Source organism: Heptranchias perlo, chromosome 1 (assembly GCF_035084215.1).
Source record: "Heptranchias perlo isolate sHepPer1 chromosome 1, sHepPer1.hap1, whole genome shotgun sequence".
In the NCBI taxonomy this organism is placed as follows: Eukaryota; Metazoa; Chordata; class Chondrichthyes; order Hexanchiformes; family Hexanchidae; genus Heptranchias; species Heptranchias perlo.
Genome location: NC_090325.1, coordinates 3,703,606 through 3,726,969, shown reverse-complemented (window position 1 = coordinate 3,726,969; position 23,364 = coordinate 3,703,606). Strand labels below are relative to the sequence as shown.

The following is a 23,364-nucleotide window of genomic DNA, read 5'->3' as shown; positions in this document are numbered from 1 at the left end:
AGCCCACCGTCCCCACCGTCCCCACCGAGCCCACCGTCCCCACCGAGCCCACCGTCCCCACCGTCCCCACCGAGCCCACCGTCCCCACCGAGCCCAGATAGCCCATGGTGCATTTCTCGTCACCTTGAACGTCTCATTTCCTTGTTGAAACCCCTCTCGGTTCCTTCTCCCACCCCCAGTGCCAGTAACCTGTTGCTCAGACTCACCACCGTCACTCTGGGAATTTCAAAGGTTGAATTGAGATGATCAATAGTGCCAGCAAATCACGTCCGCTGCAGAACATGTGACGGTGGTGTTTGGGATTCGGATTAATTATTTTTTGATATTACCGCAAACTGGAAACACGCTCCCAACGGCCAGTGAACATCACCCAATCACTGCGGGTGCCTTTTGATTGACATGCTGTCGTTTCCAGGCGATGGGAAGGCGGGGACCCTGGAGTGGCGAATCAGAAAACTCCGACCTGCCTCCTCTTGACCCCTGACGGAAGTTTCCACAGCCTGGGCTACACGGCCAGAGACTCTTACCATGACCTGGACCCCGAGGAAGCCAGGGACTGGCTCTACTTTGAGAAATTTAAGATGAGGATTCACAGCACCTGCGTGAGTAAAACTCCACCCGGTTACATCACCCACCCACCACTCCGAGGGCACACTCTCAAAGTCTCACCTCGGCCTCGCACAGAAGGTCTCGCTGTGAGAGGCTGGCACCCAGTACTCTGTATCTAACCCGTGCTGTACCTGTCCTGGGAGTGTTTGATGGGACAGTGTAGAGGGAGCTTTACTCTGTATCTAACCCGTGCTGTACCTGCCCTGGGAGTGTTTGATGGGACAGTGTAGAGGGAGCTTTACTCTGTATCTAACCCGTGCTGTACCTGACCCTGGGAGTGTTTGATGGGACAGTGTAGAGGGAGCTTTACTCTGTATCTAACCCGTGCTGTACCTGCCCTGGGAGTGTTTGATGGGACAGTGTAGAGGGAGCTTTACTCTGTATCTAACCCGTGCTGTACCTGCCCTGGGAGTGTTTGATGGGACAGTGTAGAGGGAGCTTTACTCTGTATCTAACCCGTGCTGTACCTGCCCTGGGAGTGTTTGATGGGACAGTGTAGAGGGAGCTTTACTCTGTATCTAACCCATGCTGTACCTGTCCTGGGCGTGTTTGATGGGACAGTGTAGAGGGAGCTTTACTCTGTATCTAACCCGTGCTGTACCTGTCCTGGGAGTGTTTGATGGGACAGTGTAGAGGGAGCTTTACTCTGTATCAAACCCGTGCTGTACCTGACCCTGGGAGTGTTTGATGGGACAGTGTAGAGTGAGCTTTACTCTGTATCTAACCCGTGCTGTACCTGACCCTGGGAGTGTTTGATGGGACAGTGTAGAGTGAGCTTTACTCTGTATCTAACCCATGCTGTACCTGCCCTGGGCGTGTTTGATGGGACAGTGTAGAGGGAGCTTTACTCTGTATCTAACCCGTGCTGTACCTGTCCTGGGAGTGTTTGATGGGACAGTGTAGAGGGAGCTTTACTCTGTATCTAACCCGTGCTGTACCTGCCCTGGGAGTGTTTGATGGGACAGTGTAGAGGGAGCTTTACTCTGTATCTAACCCGTGCTGTACCTGCCCTGGGAGTGTTTGATGGGACAGTGTAGAGGGAGCTTTACTCTGTATCTAACCCGTGCTGTACCTGCCCTGGGAGTGTTTGATGGGACAGTGTAGAGGGAGCTTTACTCTGTATCTAACCCGTGCTGTACCTGCCCTGGGAGTGTTTGATGGGACAGTGTAGAGGGAGCTTTACTCTGTATCTAACCCGTGCTGTACCTGCCCTGGGAGTATTTGATGGGACAGTGTAGAGGGAGCTTTACTCTGTATCTAACCCGTGCTGTACCTGCCCTGGGAGTGTTTGATGGGACAGTGTAGAGGGAGCTTTACTCTGTATCTAACCCGTGCTGTACCTGCCCTGGGAGTGTTTGATGGGACAGTGTAGAGGGAGCTTTACTCTGTATCTAACCCGTGCTGTACCTGCCCTGGGAGTGTTTGATGGGACAGTGTAGAGGGAGCTTTACTCTGTATCTAACCCGTGCTGTACCTGCCCTGGGAGTGTTTGATGGGACAGTGTAGAGGGAGCTTTACTCTGTATCTAACCCGTGCTGTACCTGCCCTGGGAGTGTTTGATGGGACAGTGTAGAGGGAGCTTTACTCTGTATCTAACCCGTGCTGTACCTGCCCTGGGAGTGTTTGATGGGACAGTGTAGAGGGAGCTTTACTCTGTATCTAACCCGTGCTGGACCTGCCCTGGGAGTGTTTGATGGGACAGTGTAGAGGGAGCTTTACTCTGTATCTAACCCGTGCTGTACCTGCCCTGGGCGTGTTTGATGGGACAGTGTAGAGGGAGCTTTACTCTGTATCTAACCCTATACCTGCCCTGGGAGTGTTTGATGGGACAGTGTCGAGGAAGATTTGCTCTGTATCTAACCCTTTACTTCCCTCTCTGTTTCTGGAACCTTTCTCTCCTGCTTTCTAAGATTCTGATATTTTAAATGCTTTGTTTTATTTTCCAGGATCTCACCATGGAAACGGAGTTAGAGGCTGTTAACGGGAAGAGCATGAAAGCACTCGATGTGTTTGCTCACGCGCTGAGATACTTCCGGAAGCATGCCTTAAAGGTAAGGGAGGAGGCCACGGTGGGTGGACACAGGCCCAGAGGCTGCCCCTCAAACCCAGACCAGGCCGAGGGGAGGAGAGTCTCCGACATCTGTTGGATGTAAGGTTCCAACATCAAATGGGCTTCGGGTACCGTCAACCCAGGTCTGAGAGTGAGGGGGGATTGAGGGATATGGTGAGGGGGGATTGAGGGATATGGTGAGGGGGGATTGAGGGATATGGTGAGGGGGGATTGAGGGATATGGAGAGGGGGGATTGAGGGATATGGAGAGGGGGGATTGAGGGATATGGAGAGGGGGGATTGAGGGATATGGTGAGAGGGGATTGAGGGATATGGAGAGGGGGGATTGAGGGATATGGTGAGGGGGATTGAGGGACATGGTGAGGGGGATTGAGGGATATGGAGAGGGGGGATTGAGGGATATGGAGAGGGGGGATTGAGGGATATGGAGAGGGGGGATTGAGGGATATGGAGAGGGGGGATTGAGGGATATGGAGAGGGGGGATTGAGGGATATGGAGAGGGGGGATTGAGGGACATGGTGAGGGGGGATTGAGGGACATGGTGAGGGGGGATTGAGGGATATGGAGAGGGGGGATTGAGGGATATGGAGAGGGGGGATTGAGGGATATGGAGAGGGGGGATTGAGGGATATGGAGAGGGGGGATTGAGGGATATGGAGAGGGGGGATTGAGGGATATGGAGAGGGGGGATTGAGGGATATGGAGAGGGGGGATTGAGGGATATGGAGAGGGGGGATTGAGGGATATGGAGAGGGGGGATTGAGGGACATGGTGAGGGGGATTGAGGGATAAGGTGAGGAGGGATTGAGGGATATGGTGAGGGGGATTGAGGGATATGGTGAGGGGGATTGAGGGATATGGTGAGAGGGGTTTGAGGGATATGGAGAGGGGGGATTGAGGGATATGGTGAGAGGGGATTGAGGGATATGGAGAGGGGGGATTGAGGGATATGGTGAGGGGGATTGAGGGACATGGTGAGGGGGATTGAGGGACATGGTGAGGGGGATTGAGGGACATGGAGAGGGGGGATTGAGGGATATGGAGAGGGGGGATTGAGGGATATGGAGAGGGGGGATTGAGGGATATGGAGAGGGGGGATTGAGGGATATGGAGAGGGGGGATTGAGGGATATGGAGAGGGGGGATTGAGGGATATGGAGAGGGGGGATTGAGGGATATGGAGACGGGGGATTGAGGGATATGGAGAGGGGGGATTGAGGGACATGGTGAGGGGGATTGAGGGATATGGTGAGGGGGATTGAGGGATAAGGTGAGGAGGGATTGAGGGATATGGTGAGGGGGATTGAGGGATAAGGTGAGGGGGATTGAGGGATATGGTGAGGGGGATTGAGGGATATGGTGAGAGGGGATTGAGGGATATGGTGAGGGGGATTGAGGGATATGGTGAGGGGGATTGAGGGATATGGTGAGGGGGGATTGAGGGATATGGTGAGGGGGGATTGAGGGATATGGTGAGGGGGGATTGAGGGATATGGTGAGGGGGGATTGAGGGATATGGTGACAGAGGATTGAGGGATATGGTGACAGGGGATTGAGGGATATGGTGAGGGGGGATTGAGGGATATGGTGAGGGGGATTGTGGGATATGGTGAGGGGGATGGAGGGATATGGTGATGAGGGAATGGGGGATATGGTGAGAGGGGATTGAGGGATATGGTGAGGGAGGATTGAGGGATATTGTGAGAGGGATTGAGGGATATGGTGAGGGGGGATTGAGGGCTATGGTGAGTGGGGATTGAGGGATATGGTGAGGGAGGGATTGAGGTATATGGTCAGGGGGATTGAGGGATATGGTGAGAGGAGATTGAGGGATATGTGAGAGGGGATTGAGGGATATTGTGAGAGGGGATTGAGGGATATTGTGAGAGGGATTGAGGGATATGGTGAGGGGGGATTGAGGGATATGGTGAGGGAGGGATTGAGGTGTATGGTCAGGGGGATTGAGGGATATGGTGAGGGAGATTGAGGGATATGGTGAGAGGGGATTGAGGGATATGGTGAGAGTGGATTGAGGGATATGGTGAGGGGGGATTGAGGGATATGGTGAGGGAGGATTGAGGGATATGGAGAGGGGGATTGAGGGATATGGTGAGAGGGGATTGAGGGATATGGTGAGAGGGGATTGAGGGATATGGTGAGAGGGGATTGAGGGATATGGTGAGAGGGGATTGAGGGATATGGTGAGAGGGGATTGGGGGATATGGTGAGAGGGGATTGAGGGATATGGTGAGAGGGGATTTAGGGATATGGTGAGAGGGGATTTAGGGATATGGTGAGAGGGGATTGAGGGATATGGTGAGGGGGGATTGAGGGATATGGTGAGGGGGGATTGAGGGATATGGTGAGGGGGATTGTGGGATATGGTGAGAGTGGATTACGGCATAGGGTGAGAGGGATTGAGGGATATGGTGAGGGGGGATTGAGGGATATGGTGAGGGGGGGATTGAGGGATATGGTGAGGGGGGATTGAGGGATATGGTGAGGGGGGATTGAGGGATATGGTGAGAGTGGATTGAGGGATATGGTGAGAGTGGATTGAGGGATATGGTGAGGGGGGGATTGAGGGATATGGTGAGGGAGGATTGAGGGATATGGCGAGAGGGGATTGAGTGATATGGTGAGGGAGGATTGAGGGATATGGTGAGAGGGGATTGAGGGATATGGTGAGTGGGGATTGAGGGATATGGTGAGGGGGGATTGAGGGATATGGTGAGAGTGGATTGAGGGATATGGTGAGAGTGGATTGAGGGATATGGTGAGGGGGGGATTGAGGGATATGGTGAGGGAGGATTGAGGGATATGGTGAGGGGAATTGAGGGATATGGTGAGGGGGGATTGAGGGATATGGTGAGGGGGAATTGAGGGACACGGTGAGGGGGATTGGGGGATATGGTGAGGGGGAATTGAGGGATATGGTGAGGGGGATTGAGGGATATGGTGAGGGGGATTGAGGGATATGGTGAGGGGGATTGAGGGATATGGTTTGGGGGATTGAGGGATATGGTGAGAGGGGATTGAGTGATTTGGTGAGGATGAATTGAGGCAGATGGTGAGAGCGGATTGAGGGATCTGGTGAGGGGGATTGGGGGATATGGTGAGGAATTAGATATGTTGGTTTGATCTATTAATTGGTTTCATGCAAATGTCTGTTCTTCCTTTCCATTTTGTTGGTCTAATCTCCTCTTACTGTTCCTCAAGAGTTTTATGTTTCTTTGTTGGCAGGAGTTGAATGACCAATTCTCAATGGCATTGGACAGTGATGATATTCGCTGGGTAATCACAGTGCCTGCCATCTGGAAGCAGCCAGCCAAACAGTTCATGAGGGAAGCTGCCTACCTGGTGGGTACTGATACCTGATCAATACCCAGTCAGAGCTTTTCTATCAAACATCAGAGGGGAGATATCAGAGGGGAGATATCAGAGGGGAGATATCAGAGGGGAGATATCAGAGGGGAGATATCAGAGGGGAGATATCAGAGGGGAGATATCAGAGGGGAGATATCAGAGGGGAGATATCAGAGGGGAGATATCAGAGGGGAGATATCAGAGGGGAGATATCAGGGGGGAGATATCAGGGGGGAGATATCAGGGGGGAGATATCAGAGGGCGATATCAGAGGGGCAATATCGGGGCGATATCAGAGGGGAGATATCAGAGGGGCGATATCAGAGGGGCGATATCAGAGGGACAATATTAGGGGGCGATATCAGAGGGGAGATATCAGGGGGCGATATCAGGGGGCGATATCAGAGGGGAGATATCAGGGGGCGATATCAGATGGGAGATATCAGAGGGGAGACATCAGGGGGCGATATCAGAGGGGAGATATCAGGGGACGATATCAGAGGGGAGACATCAGGGGGCGATATCAGAGGGGAGATATCAGGGGACGATATCAGAGGGGAGACATCAGGGGGGAGCTATCAGAGGGGAGACATCAGGGGGGCGATATCAGAGGGGAGACATCAGGGTGCGATATCAGAGGGGAGATATCAGGGGACGATATCAGAGGGGAGACATCGGGGGAAGCCATCAGGGGGAGCCATCAGGGGGAGCCATCAGGGGGCGATATCAGAGGGGAGATATCAGGTGGAGACATCACAGGGAGATAGAGTCATAGAGAGTCATAGAGTTATACAGCACGGATAGAGGCCCTTCGGCCCATCGTGTCCGCGCCGGCCATCAGCCCTGTCTACTCTAATCCCATATTCCAGCATTTGGTCCGTAGCCTTGTATGCTATGGCATTTCAAGTGCTCATCCAAATGCTTCTTGAATGTTGTGAGGGTTCCTGCCTCCACAACCCTTTCAGGCAGTGAGTTCCAGACTCCAACCACCCTCTGGGTGAAAAAGTTCTTTCTCAAATCCCCTCTAAACCTCCCGCCTTTTACCTTGAATCTATGTCCCCTTGTTATAGAACCCTCAACGAAGGGAAAAAGCTCCTTAGTATCCATCCTATCTGTGCCCCTCATAATTTTGTACACCTCAATCATGTCCCCCCTCAGCCTCCTCTGCTCCAAGGAAAACAAACCCAATCTTCCCAGTCTCTCTTCATAGCTGAAGCGCTCCAGCCCTGGTAACATCCTGGTGAATCTCCTCTGCACCCTCTCCAAAGCGATCACATCCTTCCTGTAGTGTGGCGACCAGAACTGCACACAGTACTCCAGCTGTGGATCTCAGAGGGAGCTATTGCAGAGATATCAGAGAGATTTCGGGGGAGATATTAGAAAGATATCGGAGACAATTGAGAGAGATATCAGAGAGAAGAGATCGGGAGAGTTATTGGAGGGAGACATCGGAGAGATATTGGCGATATCAGAGAGCAATATCGGAGAGAGAAATCCTACATCTCTCTCAGATAGCTCTCTCAGTGAGTGTTATCAGAGAGCGATAGCAGAGGAGATCTGAGAGGTGATATCAGAGAGAGAGTATTAGAGAGGGTGAGATATCAGAGGGTGAGCTATTGGAGAGGGAGAGATATCAGAGGGTGAGCTATTGGAGAGGGAGAGATATCAGAGGGTGAGCTATTGGAGAGGGAGAGATATCAGAGGGTGAGCTATTAGAGAGGGAGAGATATCAGAGGGTGAGCTATTGGAGAGGGAGAGATATCAGAGGGTGAGCTATTAGAGAGGGTGAGATATCAGAGGGTGAGCTATTGGAGAGGGAGAGATATCAGAGGGTGAGCTATTAGAGAGGGTGAGATATCAGAGGGTGAGCTATTGGAGAGGGAGAGATATCAGAGGGTGAGCTTTTGGAGAGGGAGAGATATCAGAGGGTGAGCTATTGGAGAGGGTGAGATATCAGAGGGTGAGCTATTGGAGAGGGAGAGATATCAGAGGGTGAGCTATTGGAGAGGGAGAGATATCAGAGGGTGAGCTATTGGAGAGGGTGAGATATCAGAGGGTGAGCTATTGGAGAGGGAGAGATATCAGAGGGTGAGCTATTGGAGAGGGAGAGATATCAGAGGGTGAGCTATTGGAGAGGGAGAGATATCAGAGGGTGAGCTATTGGAGAGGGAGAGATATCAGAGGGTGAGCTATTGGAGAGGGAGAGATATCAGAGGGTGAGCTATTGGAGAGGGAGAGATATCAGAGGGTGAGCTATTGGAGAGGGTGAGATATCAGAGGGTGAGCTATTGGAGAGGGTGAGATATCAGAGGGTGAGCTATTGGAGAGGGAGAGATATCAGAGGGTGAGCTATTGGAGAGGGAGAGATATCAGAGGGTGAGCTATTGGAGAGGGAGAGATATCAGAGGGTGAGCTATTGGAGAGGGAGAGATATCAGAGGGTGAGCTATTGGAGAGGGAGAGATATCAGAGGGTGAGCTATTGGAGAGGGAGAGATATCAGAGGGTGAGCTATTGGAGAGGGAGAGATATCAGAGGGTGAGCTATTGGAGAGGGAGAGATATCAGAGGGTGAGCTATTGGAGAGGGAGAGATATCAGAGGGTGAGCTATTGGAGAGGGAGAGATATCAGAGGGTGAGCTATTGGAGAGGGAGAGATATCAGAGGGTGAGCTATTGGAGAGGGAGAGATATCAGAGGGTGAGCTATTGGAGAGGGAGAGATATCAGAGGGTGAGCTATTGGAGAGGGAGAGATATCAGAGGGTGAGCTATTGGAGAGGGAGAGATATCAGAGGGTGAGCTATTGGAGAGGGAGAGATATCAGAGGGTGAGCTATTGGAGAGGGAGAGATATCAGAGGGTGAGCTATTGGAGAGGGAGAGATATCAGAGGGTGAGCTATTGGAGAGGGAGAGATATCAGAGGGTGAGCTATTGGAGAGGGAGAGATATCAGAGGGTGAGCTATTGGAGAGGGAGAGATATCAGAGGGTGAGCTATTGGAGAGGGAGAGATATCAGAGGGTGAGCTATTGGAGAGGGAGAGATATCAGAGGGTGAGCTATTGGAGAGGGAGAGATATCAGAGGGTGAGCTATTGGAGAGGGAGAGATATCAGAGGGTGAGCTATTGGAGAGGGTGAGATATCAGAGGGTGAGCTATTGGAGAGGGAGAGATATCAGAGGGTGAGCTATTGGAGAGGGAGAGATATCAGAGGGTGAGCTATTGGAGAGGGAGAGATATCAGAGGGTGAGCTATTGGAGAGGGAGAGATATCAGAGGGTGAGCTATTGGAGAGGGAGAGATATCAGAGGGTGAGCTATTGGAGAGGGAGAGATATCAGAGGGTGAGCTATTGGAGAGGGAGAGATATCAGAGGGTGAGCTATTGGAGAGGGAGAGATATCAGAGGGTGAGCTATTGGAGAGGGAGAGATATCAGAGGGTGAGCTATTGGAGAGGGAGAGATATCAGAGGGTGAGCTATTGGAGAGGGAGAGATATCAGAGGGTGAGCTATTGGAGAGGGAGAGATATCAGAGGGTGAGCTATTGGAGAGGGAGAGATATCAGAGGGTGAGCTATTGGAGAGGGAGAGATATCAGAGGGTGAGCTATTGGAGAGGGAGAGATATCAGAGGGTGAGCTATTGGAGAGGGAGAGATATCAGAGGGTGAGCTATTGGAGAGGGAGAGATATCAGAGGGTGAGCTATTGGAGAGGGAGAGATATCAGAGGGTGAGCTATTGGAGAGGGAGAGATATCAGAGGGTGAGCTATTGGAGAGGGAGAGATATCAGAGGGTGAGCTATTGGAGAGGGAGAGATATCAGAGGGTGAGCTATTGGAGAGGGAGAGATATCAGAGGGTGAGCTATTGGAGAGGGAGAGATATCAGAGGGTGAGCTATTGGAGAGGGAGAGATATCAGAGGGTGAGCTATTGGAGAGGGAGAGATATCAGGGTGAGCTATTGGAGAGGGAGAGATATCAGAGGGTGAGCTATTGGAGAGGGAGAGATATCAGAGGGTGAGCTATTGGAGAGGGAGAGATATCAGAGGGTGAGCTATTGGAGAGGGAGAGATATCAGAGGGTGAGCTATTGGAGAGGGAGAGATATCAGAGGGTGAGCTATTGGAGAGGGAGAGATATCAGAGGGTGAGCTATTGGAGAGGGAGAGATATCAGAGGGTGAGCTATTGGAGAGGGAGAGATATCAGAGGGTGAGCTATTGGAGAGGGAGAGATATCAGAGGGTGAGCTATTGGAGAGGGAGAGATATCAGAGGGTGAGCTATTGGAGAGGGTGAGATATCAGAGGGTGAGCTATTGGAGAGGGAGAGATATCAGAGGGTGAGCTATTGGAGAGGGAGAGATATCAGAGGGTGAGCTATTGGAGAGGGAGAGATATCAGAGGGTGAGCTATTGGAGAGGGAGAGATATCAGAGGGTGAGCTATTGGAGAGGGAGAGATATCAGAGGGTGAGCTATTGGAGAGGGAGAGATATCAGAGGGTGAGCTATTGGAGAGGGAGAGATATCAGAGGGTGAGCTATTGGAGAGGGAGAGATATCAGTCCCTATTTTAAAGTCATTCACCGTGTCCTTATGTGGTGCCACAGTACCTCTACTGGGTGGAAGGTGTAATTACAGTGTGATAAGTTTACATAGGGTGTTCCCATTATAAATGTGGAGATGGGGGTTCATAATGGAAACAGTTGACAGAGTGCGTGCAGGCATCAGACAGCTCATCTCTCTCTCTCTCTCTCTCTCTCTCTCTCTCTCTATCCTGTGCCAGGCTGGTTTAGCCTCTCCCGATTACCCTGAGCAGCTCCTTATCGCCCTTGAACCCGAGGCCGCGTCCATCTACTGCCGAAAGCTGCACCTCCACCAGCTCATCGACCTCAGCAGCAAGGAGATCACCAACGGATACGGTCCGGACTATCCAATCAACTCCAGCTTCCGGCAAGGTCAGCCAACTTCTTCCATTTAAGCTCTTCACCCGATTTAACAAACAGCTTCAGAGCAGTGGTCCAAGCCCAGCCCCGGGGCAGGCAGCCCACTCCCCAGTACAGCTAGGCCATTCAGCCCCTCGAGCCTGTTACACAGGAACAGGAGGAGGCCATTCAGCCCCTCCAGCCTGTTACACAGGAACAGGAGGAGGCCATTCAGCCCCTCCAGCCTGTTACACAGGAACAGGAGGAGGCCATTCAGCCCCTCCAGCCTGTTACACAGGAACAGGAGGAGGCCATTCAGCCCCTCCAGCCTGTTACACAGGAACAGGAGGAGGCCATTCAGCCCCTCCAGCCTGTTACGTAGGAACAGGAGGAGGCCATTCAGCCCCTCGAGCCTGTTACGTAGGAACAGGAGGAGGCCATTCAGCCCCTCGAGCCTGTTACACAGGAACAGGAGGAGGCCATTCAGCCCCTCGATCCTGATGCACACCTCCAGTTAGCCACCTTTGCTTCCTAACCCTTGACTTGCAAAATCTTCCCAAGATGTTTTACAAACAGTAAGAGAATCAGAGCCACGAGAGAGAGAGAGAGAGAGGTTGAGAGCAAGCTGACTGAAGGATGGGTCAATAAATGGAATATGAGCAGGAGGAGGGAGGGACTTAAGGAGGGAGTTTGAGAGCGTGGGGACAAGATGGCTGAAGGCAAGGCCGCCATTGGTGGGGCGAAGAGTAGGGGTGGATAAACAAGAGGCCAGAGTCAGAGGAGCAAAGGATGTATGAGGGGATGTAGAGCTGGAGGAGGGTGCAGAGATAGGGAGGGGCTGTAGGGCTGGAGGGGGTTACAGAGATAGGGAGGGGTGTAGGGCTGGAGGAGGGTGCAGAGATGGGGAGGGGCTGTAGGACTGGAGGAGGGTACAGAGATAGGGAGGGGTGTAGGGCTGGAGGAGGGTGCAGAGATAGGGAGGGGATGTAGGGCTGGAGGGGGTTACAGAGATAGGGAGGGGTGTAGGGCTGGAGGAGGGTACAGAATAGGGAGGGGTGTAGGGCTGGAGGAGGGTACAGAGATAGGGAGGGGTGTAGGGCTGGAGGAGGGTACAGAGATAGGGAGGGGTGTGGGACTGGAGGGGGTTACAGAGATAGGGAGGGGTGTAGGGGCTGGAGGAGGGTACAGAGATAGGGAGGGGCGAGGGGCTGGAGGAGGGTGTAGAGATAGGGAGGGGTGTAGGGCTGGAGGAGGGTACAGAGATAGGGAGGGGTGTAGGGGCTGGAGGAGGGTACAGAGATAGGGAGGGGCGAGGGGCTGGAGGAGGGTGTAGAGATAGGGAGGGGATGTAGGGCTGGAGGAGGGTACAGAGATAGGGAGGGGATGTAGGGCTGGAGGAGGGTGTAGAGATAGGGTGGGGGGAGGGGCTGGAGGAGGGTGTAGAGATAGGGAGGGATGTAGGGCTGGAGGAGGGTACAGAGATAGGGAGGGGTGTAGGGCTGGAGGAGGGTACAGAGATAGGGAGGGGCGAGGCCATGGAGGGATTCGAACACAAGGATGAGAATTTTAGATTCAGTGTGTTGGATGACGGGGATCCAATGCAGGGCGGTGAGAGCAATGGTGATGGGACTTAGTGCGGGACAGGAGGCAGGAGGGCGAGTCCTCGAAAGAGGGAGTTTATGGAGGACGGGATGCCAGCGAGGAAACTGTGGGGATGATAGAAAGACAGACGGTCCGGGCATTTCTCGATGGATGGCACCTGGGTGGGGGATTGGGCAGCAGACAGCCCCCGTGGATCTTGTACCACAGGAAGGGGCAGTGACCTTCTGGGCTGGGCAGGAATGGAACGAAACGGAGATTATTAAAAGCATTTCTTCAATCGGAATGTTCGTACTGAAAAAGTACATCGAGCAATGAGAAAGAAAGAAAGACTTGCATTTCTATAGCGCCTTTCACATCCTCAGGACATCCCAAAGTGCTTCACACCAATGAAGTACCTTTGCAGTGTAGTCACTGTTGTAATGCAGGAAACGCAGCAGCCAATTTGCGCACAGCAAGATCCCACAAACAGCAATGTGATAATGAGCAGATCATCTGTTTTAGTGATGTTGGTTGAGGGATAAATATTGACCAGGACACTGGGGAGAACTCCCCCTGCTCTTCTTCAAAATAGTGCCATGGGATCTTTTACATCCCCGAGAGGGCAGACGGGGCCTCGGTTTAATGTCTCATCCGAAAGACGTCACCTCCGACAGTGCAGCGCTCCCTCAGTACCGACCCTCCGACAGTGCAGCGCTCCCTCAGTACCGACCCTCCGACAGTGCAACGCTCCCTCAGGACCGACCCTCCGACAGTGCGGCGCTCCCTCAGTACCGACCCTCCGACAGTGCGGCGCTCCCTCAGTACCGACCCTCCGACAGTGCGGCGCTCCCTCAGTACCGACCCTCCGACAGTGCGGCGCTCCCTCAGTACCGACCCTCCGACAGTGCGGCGCTCCCTCGGTACCGACCCTCCGACAGTGCGGCGCTCCCTCGGTACTGACCCTCGGACAGTGCAGCGCTCCCTCGGTACTGACCCTCGGACAGTGCAGCGCTCCCTCGGTACTGACCCTCGGACAGTGCAGCGCTCCCTCGGTACTGACCCTCGGACAGTGCGGCGCTCCCTCAGTACTGACCCTCCGACAGTGCAGCGCTCCCTCAGTACTGACCCTACGACAGTGCAGCGCTCCCTCAGTACTGACCCCTCCGACAGTGCAGCACTCCCTCAGTACTGACCCTACGACAGTGCGGCGCTCCCTCAGTACTGACCCTCCGACAGTGCAGCACTCCCTCAGTACTGACCCTACGACAGTGCAGCACTCCCTCAGTACTGACCCTCCGACAGTGCAGCACTCCCTCAGTACTGACCCTCCGACAGTGCAGCACTCCCTCAGTACTGACCCTCCGACAGTGCAGCACTCCCTCAGTACTGACCCTCCGACAGTGCAGCACTCCCTCAGTACTGACCCTCCGACAGTGCAGCACTCCCTCAGTACTGACCCTACGACAGTGCAGCACTCCCTCAGTACTGACCCTCCGACAGTGCAGCGCTCCCTCAGTACTGCTGAGATGAATGGTGAAGAACTGTTTGAGTTTGTGCATGTGTTGACCTGGACTCCCTCAATCCCGAAGATGTGACCAGTGATTATGCGGCCTGCACTGGGCAGTGTCCGGCAATTGTCTGGGAGATAAATTTAGACTCGGGTCTATTTGTATCAGGCAGGAGTTAACAGGCTGCCTCTGAGAGGGCAGGACCATAAAGAGAAAGATTAAGCTCAACGAGTAATTCCCGCAGGAGGCGTTGTCGGGGAAACGCAAATATCTGACTTCCTGAGTCAGGGGAGGTGGGGTCAGTGAACAGTCAGCCCACGCAGCCTGCTCCCCCGACAGAGCACGGAGAAACACGGCCCTCACCGACAGCACAACGATGGGAAACAGAGGGCAGTCCGAGCAATTCCAAACAACAATATATCCCTCAATCCCCTCTCACCATATCCCTCTTTACCCTCTCACCATATCCCTCAATCCCCCCTCACCATATCCCTCAATCCCCTCTCACCATATCCCTCAATCCCCTCTCACCATATCCCTCAATCCCCTCTCACCATATCCCTCAATCCCCCTCACCATATCCCTCAATCCCCCTCACCAGATCCCTCAATCCCCCCTCACCATATCCCTCAATCCCCCCTCACCATATCCCTCAATCCCCCCTCACCATATCCCTCAATCCCCCCTCACCATATCCCTCAATCACCCCTCACCATATCCCTCAATCCCCCCTCACCATATCCCTCAATCCCCCCTCACCATATCCCTCAATCCCTCCCTCACCATATCCCTCAATCCCCCCTCACCATATCCCTCAATCCCCTCTCACCATATCCCTCAATCCCCCTCACCATATCCCTCAATCACCCCTCACCATATCCCTCAATCACCCCTCACTATATCCCTCCATCCCCCCTCACCATATCCCTCAATCCCCCTCACCATATGCTCAATCCCCTTTCACCATATCCCTCAATCCCCTCTCACCATATCCCTCTTTACCCTCTCACCATATCCCTCAATCCCTCCCTCACCATATCCCTCAATCCCCTCTCACCATATCCTTCAATCCCCATCACCATATCCCTCAATCCCTCTCACCATATCCCTCAATCCCTCTCACCATATCCCTCAAACCCCCCTCACTATATCCCTCAATCCCCTCTCACCATATCCCTCTATCCCCTCTCACCATTTCCCTCCATCCCCTCTCACAATTTCCCTCAATCCCCCTCACCATATCCCTCAATCCCCCTCACGATATCCCTTAATCCCCCTCACCATATCCCACAATCCCTCCTCACCATATCCCTGAATCCCCCCTCACCATATCCCTCAATCCCCTCTCACCATATCCCTCAATCCCCCCTCACCATATCCCTCAATCCCCCCTCACCATATCCCTCAATCCCCCGACTCCATATCCTTCAATCCTCCTCATCATATCCCTCAATCCCCCCTCACCATATCCCTCAATCCCCCCACACCATATCCCTCAATCCCCCCTCACCATATCGCTCAATCCCACTCACAATATCCCTCATTCCCCCTCACCATATCCCTCATTCCCCCCTCACCATATCCCTCATTCCCCCCTCACCAAATCCCAAAATCCCCCCTCACCACAACCCTCAATCCCCCTCACCACAACCCTCAATCCCCCTCACCACATCCCTCAATCCCCCTCACCATATCCCTCAATCCCCCTCACCATATCCCTCAATCCCCCTCACCATATCCCTCAATCCCCCTCACCATATCCCTCAATCCCCCTCACCATATCCCTCAATCCCCCTCACCATATCCCTCAATCACCTCTCACCATATCCCTCAATCCCCCTCACCATATCCCTCAATCCCGCCTCACCATATCCCTCAATCCCCCCTCACCATATCGCTCAATCCCCCCTCTCCATATCCCTCAATCCCCCCTCTCCATATCCCTCAATCCCCCCTCTCCATATCCCTCAAGCCCCCTCTCCATATCCCTCAATCCCCCCTCACCATATCCCACAATCCCTCCTCATCATATCCCTTAATCCCCCCTCACCATATCCCTCAATCCACCTCACCATATCCCACAATCCCCCTCACCATGTCCCTCAATCCACCTCACCACATCCCTCAATCCCCTCTCATCATATCCTTCAATCCTCCTCATCATATCCCTCAATCCCCCTCTCCATATCCCTCAATCCCCCCTCTCCATATCCCTCAATCCCCCCTCTCCATATCCCTCAATCCCCCCTCTCCATATCCCTCAATCCCCTCACCATATCCCTCAATCCCCCCTCACCATGTCCCTCAATCCACCTCACCACATCCCTCAATCCCCTCTCACCATATCCCTCAATCCCCCCTCACCAGATCCCTCAATCCTCCCTCACCATATCCCTCAATTCCCCCTCGCCGTTTCCCTCAAACCCCCCCTCGCCGTATCCCTCAATCCTCCCCTCCCAACATCCCTCAATCCTCCCCTCACCACATCCCTCAATCCCTCCCTCACCATATCCCTCAATCCCCCCTCATCATATCCCTCAATCCCCCCTCACCATATCCCTCAATCACCCCCACCGTATCCCTCAATCCCCCCTCACCATATCCCTCAATCCCCTCTCACCATATCCCTCAATCCCCTCTCACCATTTCCCTCAATCCCCTCTCACCATATCCCTCAATCCCCCCTCACCATATCCCTCAATCCCTCCCTCACCATATCCCTCAATCCCCCCTCATCATATCCCTCAATCCCCCCTCACCATATCCCTCAATCACCCCCACCGTATCCCTCAATCCCCCCTCACCATATCCCTCTATCCCCTCTCACCATTTCCCTCCATCCCCTCTCACAATTTCCCTCAATCCCCCTCACCATATCCCTCAATCCCCCTCACGATATCCCTTAATCCCCCTCACCATATCCCACAATCCCTCCTCACCATATCCCTGAATCCCCCCTCACCATATCCCTCAATCCCCTCTCACCATATCCCTCAATCCCCCCTCACCATATCCCTCAATCCCCCCTCACCATATCCCTCAATCCCCCCTCACCATATCCCTCAATCCCTCCCTCACCATATCCCTCAATCCCCCCTCACCATATCCCTCAATCCCCTCTCACCATATCCCTCAATCCCCCTCACCATATCCCTCAATCACCCCTCACCATATCCCTCAATCACCCCTCACTATATCCCTCCATCCCCCCTCACCATATCCCTCAATCCCCCTCACCATATGCTCAATCCCCTTTCACCATATCCCTCAATCCCCTCTCACCATATCCCTCTTTACCCTCTCACCATATCCCTCAATCCCTCCCTCACCATATCCCTCAATCCCCTCTCACCATATCCTTCAATCCCCATCACCATATCCCTCAATCCCTCTCACCATATCCCTCAATCCCTCTCACCATATCCCTCAAACCCCCCTCACTATATCCCTCAATCCCCTCACACCATATCCCTCTATCCCCTCTCACCATTTCCCTCCATCCCCTCTCACAATTTCCCTCAATCCCCCTCACCATATCCCTCAATCCCCCTCACGATATCCCTTAATCCCCCTCACCATATCCCACAATCCCTCCTCACCATATCCCTGAATCCCCCCTCACCATATCCATCAATCCCATTCTCACCATATCCCTCAATCCCCCCTCACCATATCCCTCAATCCCCTCTCACCATATCCCTCAATCCCCCGACTCCATATCCTTCAATCCTCCTCATCATATCCCTCAATCGCCCCTCACCATATCCCTCAATCCCCCCACACCATATCCCTCAATCCCCCCTCACCATATCGCTCAATCCCACTCACAATATCCCTCATTCCCCCTCACCATATCCCTCATTCCCCCCTCACCATATCCCTCATTCCCCCCTCACCAAATCCCAAAATCCCCCCTCACCACAACCCTCAATCCCCCTCACCACATCCCTCAATCCCCCTCACCATATCCCTCAATCCCCCTCACCATATCCCTCAATCCCCCTCACCATATCCCTCAATCCCCCTCACCATATCCCTCAATCCCCCTCACCATATCCCTCAATCACCTCTCACCATATCCCTCAATCCCCCTCACCATATCCCTCAATCCCCCCTCACCGTATCCCTCAATCCCCCGACTCCATATCCTTCAATCCTCCTCATCATATCCCTCAATCCCCCCTCACCATATCCCTCAATCCCCCCTCACCATATCGCTCAATCCCCCCTCTCCATATCCCTCAATCCCCCCTCTCCATATCCCTCAATCCCCCCTCTCCATATCCCTCAAGCCCCCTCTCCATATCCCTCAATCCCCCCTCACCATATCCCACAATCCCTCCTCATCATATCCCTTAATCCCCCCTCACCATATCCCTCAATCCACCTCACCATATCCCACAATCCCCCTCACCATGTCCCTCAATCCACCTCACCACATCCCTCAATCCCCTCTCATCATATCCTTCAATCCTCCTCATCATATCCCTCAATCCCCCCTCACCATATCCCTCAATCCCCCCTCACCATATCGCTCAATCCCCCCTCTCCATATCCCTCAATCCCCCCTCTCCATATCCCTCAATCCCCCCTCTCCATATCCCTCAAGCCCCCTCTCCATATCCCTCAATCCCCCTCACCATATCCCACAATCCCTCCTCATCATATCCCTTAATCCCCCCTCACCATATCCCTCAATCCACCTCACCATATCCCACAATCCCCCTCACCATGTCCCTCAATCCACCTCACCACATCCCTCAATCCCCCCTCACCATATCCCTCAATCCCCCCTCACCATATCGCTCAATCCCCCCTCTCCATATCGCTCAATCCCCCCTCTCCATATCCCTCAATCCCCCCTCTCCATATCCCTCAATCCCCCCTCTCCATATCCCTCAATCCCCCCTCTCCATATCCCTCAATCCCCTCACCATATCCCTCAATCCCCCCTCACCATGTCCCTCAATCCACCTCACCACATCCCTCAATCCCCTCTCACCATATCCCTCAATCCCCCCTCACCAGATCCCTCAATCCTCCCTCACCATATCCCTCAATTCCCCCTCGCCGTTTCCCTCAAACCCCCCCTCGCCGTATCCCTCAATCCTCCCCTCCCAACATCCCTCAATCCTCCCCTCACCACATCCCTCAATCCCTCCCTCACCATATCCCTCAATCCCCCCTCATCATATCCCTCAATCCCCCCTCACCATATCCCTCAATCACCCCCACCGTATCCCTCAATCCCCCTCACCATATCCCTCAATCCCCTCTCACCATATCCCTCAATCCCCTCTCACCATTTCCCTCAATCCCCTCTCACCATATCCCTCAATCCCCCCTCACCATATCCCTCAATCCCTCCCTCACCATATCCCTCAATCCCCCCTCACCATATCCCTCAATCCCCTCTCACCATATCCCTCAATCCCCCTCACCATATCCCTCAATCACCCCTCACCATATCCCTCAATCACCCCTCACTATATCCCTCCATCCCCCCTCACCATATCCCTCAATCCCCCTCACCATATGCTCAATCCCCTTTCACTATATCCCTCAATCCCCTCTCACCATATCCCTCTTTACCCTCTCACCATATCCCTCAATCCCTCCCTCACCATATCCCTCAATCCCCTCTCACCATATCCTTCAATCCCCATCACCATATCCCGCAATCCCTCTCACCATATCCCTCAAACCCCCCTCACTATATCCCTCAATCCCCTCTCACCATATCCCTCTATCCCCTCTCACCATTTCCCTCCATCCCCTCTCACAATTTCCCTCAATCCCCCTCACCATATCCCTCAATCCCCCTCACGATATCCCTTAATCCCCCTCACCATATCCCACAATCCCTCCTCACCATATCCCTGAATCCCCCCTCACCATATCTCTCAATCCCCTCTCACCATATCCCTCAATCCCCCCTCACCATATCCCTCAATCCCCCCTCACCATATCCCTCAATCCCCCGACTCCATATCCTTCAATCCTCCTCATCATATCCCTCAATCCCCCCTCACCATATCCCTCAATCCCCCCACACCATATCCCTCAATCCCCCCTCACCATATCGCTCAATCCCACTCACAATATCCCTCATTCCCCCTCACCATATCCCTCATTCCCCCCTCACCATATCCCTCATTCCCCCCTCACCAAATCCCAAAATCCCCCTCACCACAACCCTCAATCCCCCTCACCACATCCCTCAATCCCCCTCACCATATCCCTCAATCCCCCTCACCATATCCCTCAATCCCCCTCACCATATCCCTCAATCCCCCTCACCACATCCCTCAATCCCCCTCACCATATCCCTCAATCCCCTCTCACCATATCCCTCTATCCCCTCTCACCATTTCCCTCCATCCCCTCTCACAATTTCCCTCAATCCCCCTCACCATATCCCTCAATCCCCCTCACGATATCCCTTAATCCCCCTCACCATATCCCACAATCCCTCCTCACCATATCCCTGAATCCCCCCTCACCATATCCCTCAATCCCCTCTCACCATATCCCTCAATCCCCCCTCACCATATCCCTCAATCCCCCCTCACCATATCCCTCAATCCCCCGACTCCATATCCTTCAATCCTCCTCATCATATCCCTCAATCCCCCCTCACCATATCCCTCAATCCCCCCACACCATATCCCTCAATCCCCCCTCACCATATCGCTCAATCCCACTCACAATATCCCTCATTCCCCCTCACCATATCCCTCATTCCCCCCTCACCATATCCCTCATTCCCCCCTCACCAAATCCCAAAATCCCCCCTCACCACAACCCTCAGTCCCCCTCACCACATCCCTCAATCCCCCTCACCATATCCCTCAATCCCCCGACTCCATATCCTTCAATCCTCCTCATCATATCCCTCAATCCCCCCTCACCATATCCCTCAATCCCCCCTCACCATATCGCTCAATCCCCCCTCTCCATATCCCTCAATCCCCCCTCTCCATATCCCTCAATCCCCCCTCACCATATCCCTCAATCCCCCCTCACCATATCCCTCAATCCCCCCTCACCATATCGCTCAATCCCCCCTCTCCATATCCCTCAATCCCCCCTCTCCATATCCCTCAATCCCCCCTCTCCATATCCCTCAATCCCCACTCTCCATATCCCTCAAACCCCCCTCACCATATCCCACAATCCCTCCTCATCATATCCCTTAATCCCCCCTCACCATATCCCTCAATCCACCTCACCATATCCCACAATCCCCCTCACCATGTCCCTCAATCCACCTCACCACATCCCTCAATCCCCTCTCATCATATCCTTCAATCCTCCTCACCATGTCCCTCAATCCACCTCACCACATCCCTCAATCCCCTCTCACCATATCCCTCAATCCCCCCTCACCAGATCCCTCAATCCTCCCTCACCATATCCCTCAATTCCCCCTCGCCGTTTCCCTCAAACCCCCCCTCGCCGTATCCCTCAATCCTCCCCTCCCAACATCCCTCAATCCTCCCCTCACCACATCCCTCAATCCCTCCCTCACCATATCCCTCAATCCCCCCTCATCATATCCCTCAATCCCCCCTCACCATATCCCTCAATCACCCCCACCGTATCCCTCAATCCCCCCTCACCATATCCCTCAATCCCCTCTCACCATATCCCTCAATCCCCTCTCACCATTTCCCTCAATCCCCTCTCACCATATCCCTCAATCCCCCCTCACCATATCCCTCAATCCCTCCCTCACCATATCCCTCAATCCCCCCTCACCATATCCCTCAATCCCCTCTCACCATATCCCTCAATCCCCCTCACCATATCCCTCAATCACCCCTCACCATATCCCTCAATCACCCCTCACTATATCCCTCCATCCCCCCTCACCATATCCCTCAATCCCCCTCACCATATGCTCAATCCCCTTTCACCATATCCCTCAATCCCCTCTCACCATATCCCTCTTTACCCTCTCACCATATCCCTCAATCCCTCCCTCACCATATCCCTCAATCCCCTCTCACCATATCCTTCAATCCCCATCACCATATCCCGCAATCCCTCTCACCATATCCCTCAATCCCTCTCACCATATCCCTCAAACCCCCCTCACTATATCCCTCAATCCCCTCTCACCATATCCCTCTATCCCCTCTCACCATTTCCCTCCATCCCCTCTCACAATTTCCCTCAATCCCCCTCACCATATCCCTCAATCCCCCTCACGATATCCCTTAATCCCCCTCACCATATCCCACAATCCCTCCTCACCATATCCCTGAATCCCCCCTCACCATATCTCTCAATCCCCTCTCACCATATCCCTCAATCCCCCCTCACCATATCCCTCAATCCCCCCTCACCATATCCCTCAATCCCCCGACTCCATATCCTTCAATCCTCCTCATCATATCCCTCAATCCCCCCTCACCATATCCCTCAATCCCCCCACACCATATCCCTCAATCCCCCCTCACCATATCGCTCAATCCCACTCACAATATCCCTCATTCCCCCTCACCATATCCCTCATTCCCCCCTCACCATATCCCTCATTCCCCCCTCACCAAATCCCAAAATCCCCCTCACCACAACCCTCAATCCCCCTCACCACATCCCTCAATCCCCCTCACCATATCCCTCAATCCCCCTCACCATATCCCTCAATCCCCCTCACCATATCCCTCAATCCCCCTCACCACATCCCTCAATCCCCCTCACCATATCCCTCAATCCCCTCTCACCATATCCCTCTATCCCCTCTCACCATTTCCCTCCATCCCCTCTCACAATTTCCCTCAATCCCCCTCACCATATCCCTCAATCCCCCTCACGATATCCCTTAATCCCCCTCACCATATCCCACAATCCCTCCTCACCATATCCCTGAATCCCCCCTCACCATATCCCTCAATCCCCTCTCACCATATCCCTCAATCCCCCCTCACCATATCCCTCAATCCCCCCTCACCATATCCCTCAATCCCCCGACTCCATATCCTTCAATCCTCCTCATCATATCCCTCAATCCCCCCTCACCATATCCCTCAATCCCCCCACACCATATCCCTCAATCCCCCCTCACCATATCGCTCAATCCCACTCACAATATCCCTCATTCCCCCTCACCATATCCCTCATTCCCCCCTCACCATATCCCTCATTCCCCCCTCACCAAATCCCAAAATCCCCCCTCACCACAACCCTCAGTCCCCCTCACCACATCCCTCAATCCCCCTCACCATATCCCTCAATCCCCCGACTCCATATCCTTCAATCCTCCTCATCATATCCCTCAATCCCCCCTCACCATATCCCTCAATCCCCCCTCACC

General features: G+C 53.5%; 1 protein-coding gene across 1 annotated transcript in view; it reads left to right on the top strand.

Annotated features, from left to right (window-relative positions):
- Nucleotides 1–404: 404 nt before the first annotated feature.
- The window catches only part of hspa12b (heat shock protein 12B), a gene marked incomplete at its 5' end in the record, with an annotated part of 129,261 nt that continues 106,301 nt past the window's right edge, over nt 405–23,364 (top strand). The window contains 4 exon segments of the mRNA XM_067977268.1: nt 405–602; nt 2,556–2,660; nt 5,924–6,040; nt 10,815–10,986. Of these exon segments, the coding sequence (XP_067833369.1) occupies nt 405–602; nt 2,556–2,660; nt 5,924–6,040; nt 10,815–10,986 (592 nt within the window).